This window comes from Vombatus ursinus, unplaced genomic scaffold, assembly GCF_900497805.2.
Source record: "Vombatus ursinus unplaced genomic scaffold, bare-nosed wombat genome assembly UNPS02009062.1, whole genome shotgun sequence".
Taxonomy (NCBI): domain Eukaryota; kingdom Metazoa; phylum Chordata; class Mammalia; order Diprotodontia; family Vombatidae; genus Vombatus; species Vombatus ursinus.
Window position 1 is genome coordinate 8022194 of NW_020948840.1, and position 7133 is coordinate 8029326.

A 7133-nucleotide genomic window follows, 5' to 3' on the forward strand; every position below is an offset into this window, starting at 1 on the left:
GTACTGACATTTGGAATACACTCGCAATTACTTTTCAAAGAATGATTCACACTATTCCAAATTCTTCTGCCCTTATTCAAAGAATTATAGAATCAGAGTTTAGAAGTTTCAGAAGTCCTTAAAGTACAGTCCCTCTTTTTCAGATATTTTCCCATTCTCTGCACTCTCCTGGCCATGCTATTATCATTGTGTTGGGGGATGATGTACATTTTATCTATTCTTTACAATAGCTTCACAATTCCATAACTCCCATACACTTAATTTACAAGCTGTACATTCATTCACTGGGTCATCAACATTTTAATAAAGTAAATCTATAGAGAGCATTGTATACCATATTACTAAATGCCTGCAACAACTGGACATGCTACCTATAGTTCATGGTTTTTCAGACAGTTTTTCTTGTAAATCCATGTAGTTGGCAATTTATCTAACACTAATTTATTTAACACTGCTTTCCAAGTGTTTATGGATCAATTGTCTTGGTTGTTAAATTATTTTAGTGAGTGAATGCACTGGGCAATATTTTCTCCTTCAGGAAATATGAAATTTGTTTAATTTTTTACTAAAATATTTTAAGTACTTCAACTTTTCCAAGATGGTGAAATGATGTTTTAGTAGCTTGTTAGCCTTTGTATATTAATACACACAAATAAAGGTCACTCAGTCCTGATGATCTATATATGTTTTACAAGTAGTCCCCAGTGTTTTGTCAATATTTACTTTTGGAAGAACTAATTATTTCCTTATTTACTTATATTTGTTTCTCTTCCCACACTGTATTAACATAATTTTATTAGATCTTTGTTTGTTTCTCTTCAGTGGCAGCTCAGAGATTTCTTTACTGAAAGATCTTAGTGATGAAAATTAAAGACACTAGTGGGAAACAAAGTTTGGATGCATCCCTTTCCATCCACTAAATGAAAATCATAATAATTACTGCGTTCCTTAGAGGACAAGGTCTTAATGAGAGCATCTACCAAACACTGTGAAATTTATAGATAGTCTTATATAGCAGCCTTCCTTCAACCTCCTTCAATTCTGAGTTTTCTTGGCCTCTGAATTCTTTTCTATCAAAGCACTATAACAGCAATTATCAGGATGTCAAAACAACTTTCTAGCCAAAATAAGACTTGTTACTACAAACATGACTGAGGCAAAGAGAAGGATGCTTTGGTCAAGTGTGCAAGCCCTGAAGTTCTGCTCCCCTAATCACTATGGAAGGATAGGGCAGTTGTGTTCTTCTGAGGTCTAGAAGGTAATTTTATGGATTCCAGTAGTGAATTTTTTTTTTCATTGGAGCAATGAGTTTGGAGATGAGGGGGGACAGAGTAGACAAACTATCATGGCAGTATCTCATTTCATGTCTCTTTGCTAAGGTGAAGCCATAACTATTTTAATTCTCTTATGTAGGAAATTCAAGGCACAAGAACCATATTCTCAGGTACTCTAGCTCCAACCACTACCCCTCTACTGCCAAAAGCAGTATAATGTCCTTATTTCTGTTATCTCTAGAATAAGAAAAAGTTGGATCTAATAAGTCTACCAATCCCTTTAACATTATCATGAAATAAATCCTTTATTGCCCCCATCAAAACTTTCAGAAAATTCAACTTGCATATTCAAACTATTTCCCAGATACCAAAGAGATCCTGAAACAATCTTCTTAGCCTCTTAAAGTCTAAAGTTCCTGTTTCTTATTTCTAGACATCTTCTCGCTAGATGGGCTGCCTTTTTAAGAAACAGCAACAATTTTTATATTTTTGTTTTGTTTTTGTCCAGACTTGTGATTTGATGGGCATAAGAAGATCCTTTCCAACTAATGCAGATTGGAATCTAATAGATAACTTATAGACATAGATATACATATATAAGAGGCAATGAATGCTTAAGAATCCTGTCTATAGTCACATAGCCCATATGCATCAGAGGCAAAACTCAAAAAAGTTTCCATTTTCAAGCTGGGGACTCTACCCTCTATTCAACACTGCCTCTCAGCAACCTGGGATATTAGGAGATTAAACAGAAAAACCTGGAATGAAGGGTAAAGATTACTTACTATCTTAAGCCCTGGAATAGAGGTTTTTAGACTAAATTTAAAGAAAGTAGCAAGCATTCAATATATTTCAAGGAGGATCATTCAAAGATGTCTCATGTGAACCACTGGATTTCAGAGTTGCTGCTTGCCAAGAAAAGGAAAGGTATGACCCATGGTCTTCAAAGAAAAAGATCTGCAACTGTCTGCATATGTGTATGCATGCTTTTATAAATACACATTTACGTACATGCTCTTGATACCTCTTCTATAGGCCTACTTTGATGCTTCCTTGTGATGTGGAGTGACCTAGTGCTTAGCATAGTGCTCTACTCATAATAAATGCTTAATGAACTGAATTGGCCAGGGGTACTGGAAAGATTTCCAGTACAGATGATGATAGACCATTGTTTCTCATCTGAGCACAAACCTAGTTGAGTTCAGAAGTTCATCACCTGAAAGTTGGCCACCTGATTATGGCAATGGAGGGGATGTAATCTATATCAGTGGTAGAAGAAATCAATGTTAGTGAAATCAGTGATCTGTGAAGTACTGCAGTGTACATCCACACAAATACACACACACATACACATGCATGTGTGTTTGTATATGTGCATAGATACGTCTAGATATTTATTTTTGGATATTTTAGTATGATATGAAAACCCGGAAAATATTTAAGGTAGAAGTACCTCTAATAGATCAAGCAGAAGAAATTGTTACAATGCCTTCACTTCCAAAGAAAAATGTTTTTCAATTATTCATTCTTTGGTACCCACAGGACCAATTATCCACGAAAAATTTATCTTTAAGATCTAAGGTAAGAAGACAAAACCCATAACCTAGTTGTCTTTGGTTCTGTCCTTAATTTATATGACCCTGGCCAAATTATTTAACCTTATTAGATGATCTAATTCTTCATTTTTAGAGTTTGGTTAAAAAATACTACCTTTACAAAGCATATGAGAAAGAGTAATTAAAATTATTATGAAGCTGCACATATCATACTTTAACTTAAATAATCAGTTCTTTGAAAACAGGTAGATGTGTCATGATAATATTTCCATATTATAGGTAATATGTTTTCTCAGTGAAGCCAATAACAATAATAGTAATAAAAAAGATATATTTTAAAGGAGTTTACATTAACAGATACAACCAGTAGGGGTCATTTCAGTGCAAAAATTGCAGCAAAGAAAGACACTAACATGAACAAAATATATAGGATACTGTTGATGTTGGTTACAATAATTACTACGTTTCTGCCTGGTGAATATCTGAATAAAACTGGAAAATGAGTGAAACACCTGTCACTGTGGAATTTCCTGCAAAACAACAGAAAAGAAGAAGGAAAAGCAAGTATCTTCTGGATAATTGTTAGCACATTAAAGATTTTCTTTCAGTTCTGCACATAAGAGAACAATAGTACTTCCCTATCACATTTTTTTCATCAAAAGGGTGGTAATCACTAAAGTCAGTCAAAATTTACAATATATGGCTAGTCTTAAACATGTTTCTAGAACCAATATGATCAACTGCCACTATCATCCTTGACAGACTGACTAAATCATATATAACCTGAATCTGTGTCTTTATAAACTTTCAGTTTCTTAGATTTGGAAACAAAAAACGTCTTGCTACTTTTAAAATTCTAAGAAAGCTCTGAAGAGTTACCTTTTGGTAGCCGAAAACAAATCTGCTAGAATTAAATCCACTGCTACAGAACAATAATTGAAATCTAATCATGTCAAGCAACTCTTCTAAGTATTTTCCATGGGAATACCAAATGCATGGGGTGTTAACCAGTGGAAATGAAGCTATGTAGAAATTTCATCACTTCAGAGGAATGAAATGCTCACCAGGAACTGCCAAAAGAACTCCATACTGTGACATGGTAAAAAATGTGGCCAAAACATTTGATTACTCTAAAGATTCACTGTGCTCTTCCCTTCCTTCACCAGATTTTGGTGAGAAGAAACAAAACTAAGTTAGAACTAGATCTCAAGTACCTGTGAAAAATTAAAGCCAAAGCAAAAAATCCTTCCCTGAGACCAAAGCAATTTTCTTGTGCAGCCACAATTTTCTAACTTTGTATTTTCTCTGGAGACAAATCGATAAAGCTGGATCAAGTCAAATATACATTCTGGGTAACAACAAATTAACACTTTTTCAAAAGATCTGTACTTTCCTTAGAAGTAAAAACTTTGCTCATGTCAGAAACTGATCCTAAATGTTGCATTCCATGGTGGTACACATAAAGTAAACAGAAGCAACCTGAGCTAAGTCACTGTCATAAGGGCAACACTGTCTCCTCTACTCTTGTTCTTTACCAATTCTGAAGCATGGCCTCCTTTAAAAAGAGTTTCCTATCATCACTACTGCTAGTAACTTACAAACCAGAAGATTCTTTCTGACTTTCCTGAATTGTCCAGACTTTTAAAAACAAAGACAAGTAACATGTATCTACACATAATTTATTCCCAAATAAAGGGGAAAATGACCGTATAAATCTGTCACTATAACTATTTTTGCTTTAAAATTTGACAAACCATACCTGAACACTAAAGGTAACCTGAAACTCTGGAACTATAACCAATTTTTTAAAACCCACTGAAATGATTCTTCCCTCACTACCTCTTAAATGAGCTATGGAGGAAAGTGACAGAAAGAGGGGCAGTTTTCCCTCTTCCCCTCCCATTCCATTCCCCCCACCCTTTTCCCAGTCTTCCATTGGCAGGGAGTGAGTCTGACTTTATGACTTATTCAGCAAAACCGTACCAAATAGCATCACCATCTACAGCTCAAAGGGGATTCCTCTTTCCCCTGGCGTCTACTTGAACTTCTCTAAGTCGTGCTGCATAGCCAAATAAAATTAACTTTATCTCTCTCCCTTTCCCCCACTCCTCCCCCTCCTGGGCCGTGTGGTCAACCTTGGGAGGGAAAGGCAAGGAAGCCGGAATTTAGGCTGACATCCACCAACAGTAGCTCGCCAAACTAAGAACGCTACTGCTCTTCTCATCGAGGGCTACCTATGTCAGTCTAAACCTAGATGGGGTATGGGTGGGTTGGGAGCAGTCTAATACACAAAATGCTGCTGAAACAGGGGCAGAACAACCACTGCTGTCAAAAAAAAAAAAAAAGTACCAGCTCCAGGATCAAAAAGGCAGCAGTTATCTCATCTTGAAACCAACAGCAAATAAGGGGCCCCCAGCAACCAGCAGCTCCCCCATTCGGGCTCCTCGGACTCCTTTTCTCGAGGAGAAAGAGAAGCCTTTGACCGTTTTCAATAGGCAAATAAATGAGTAACTACAGTATGCAACTTCCCCAGCGCTGACATATTCGGGAGCTGAAATTGATTTATATGCGTAGGGAGGAGGAAAGGGGAGGAAGAGAGGCACACACAAGGAGAGGGAGCTCCATCAACAGAGAAGAGACTTTCTCGTACGGTATTCTGAACGTTGTTTCACACTGCAGTATCAGGAGGGAGGGCCGGGGAGGAAGGAGGGGAAGGAAGGAGAGAAGGAGGTAGGGATCAAGGCCGGGACTTCCCCCCACGGAGCAGCCCTCGGGCAGCCTCTGCAGTGCCCCCCGAAGAAGGCGCAGCAGCCTCCAGGACTAGAGTCTGCACCACCCCGCACAGGACCAGGCTATTTAATCTACGGAAAAACGAGGATACTCTCCCTCCCCAACATACACAGGCACACACACCCCAACCAACACCCCTAAGGGCGACAGGAGGGTGTGTGTGTGGGGGGGAAACACCGCCCCACACTACTCCCCCCCCAAAAAAACGACTGCAGCTAGCAAAGGGGACAAGGAAGAGAAAGGAGGCGGTGGCTCTCCTGGGGGCGGCGGCCGCCTTGCCTCCCTCCTCTGGCCCCTTCTTGCCTCGGATAAAGTCTCAGCTAAACTTTGTTTAGCAGAGTGAGTGCGCGCCGAGGTTTAGGGGGTGGGGGTGGGAAGGATGGAGGGTACGAGGGCTGGAGCTGGGCCTCGGCCGGAGGAGGGGGAGAGTGAAAGGTGGGAGGAGGGCGCGCTCACAGTACCTTCGCAAACGCCGACTTCGTACTCGGTGATGGAGTCGCCATTGAGCGGCGGGCGGATGACACAGCGGAGCCCCCGGTCGCAGGCTCCGTGGAGCCCGTACACGCCGCCGCAGCTCTCGTTCCTCTGCCGGGCGCACATATAACAGCAGCCGCAGATCCCCTGCACGATGCTGCCCGGGCAGTTCTTGGGCTCTTCGCACTTGGACTCGTCGCAGGGCAGGCACACCAGTGCCCGGGTGCCCGAGCGCGCCAGCAGCAGCGGCAGCAGCAGCGGCCCCAGCAGAGCGACCAGGAGGTGCCCGCAGCCGGCCAGCCCCCTGCCCCCCACCACCAAGTACATCCTCCTCTAGCGCCGCCGCCTCCTCCTCGCAGCCGGGCCGGGAGTGGAGCGGGCGCCCTTCCCTCCTCCGGGCACACTCGCCCCGGCGGGCGCCCAGCCGGAGCCCACGGTGGCCGCCGCCCCCTCCGGCTCCCCCCGGTGCGCTACTCCCCAGCCGGGGCAAGTCCCCCCACTCCCCCTTCGGCCCGCGCGGACCCCAATCCCACTAGCGTTGGCGCCTGCAGCCGCAGCGGTAGCTTCCCCTCCTCCTCCTCCCAGGAGGGAGGGAGAAAGAAAAAGAGAGAGAGAGAGAGAGAAAGAAAGAGGAAAAAAAAGTTTCCTCTCGGCAGCTCCGGTTCAACCCAAACTTCTGGCGGAGGCAGCGGCGGCCGCGCTGGGCTCCAGCCCCGCGGCTGGGCGGAGGTGGCGGCTCCTCCTCCTGCTCCGAGAGCTGTGGTGGCCCCCGCAAGAGCAGCAGCAGAAGCACAGGCGGCGACGGCGGCAGCAGTAGCAACAGTCCCCCCTGCAACGGGCTCCCAGGGTCCCCGCCTCCGCAGCCGGGCGGGAGCGGTGGCGCAGGCTGAAGGTTCGCGGTGTGCGCCGCCCAGTCCGCTCTGCGCGCCCCAGCTCGCCTCCCTCCTTTCCGTCTCCTCCGGCCGCTTGTTTATGGCTCTCCCGGATCCGCCGCTCCGGCTTCGCCCTCCCCCATCCCTACATCATCCCACAGACCTCG

The 7133-nt window shown here is 43.6% G+C and overlaps 1 protein-coding gene across 4 annotated transcripts in view; it reads right to left on the reverse strand.

The window, feature by feature from the left end:
- The window catches only part of CRIM1 (cysteine rich transmembrane BMP regulator 1), a 257771-nt gene extending 251335 nt beyond the window's left edge, over window positions 1–6436 (reverse strand). For all 4 annotated transcript variants that reach the window (XM_027850424.1, XM_027850425.1, XM_027850426.1 and 1 more), the window contains exon 1: window positions 6082–6436. In XM_027850424.1, the coding sequence (XP_027706225.1) occupies window positions 6082–6421 (340 nt within the window). In that variant the 5' untranslated portion in view covers window positions 6422–6436. The remainder of the gene's footprint in view (window positions 1–6081) is intronic.
- Between the last annotated feature and the right edge of the window lie 697 nt (window positions 6437–7133).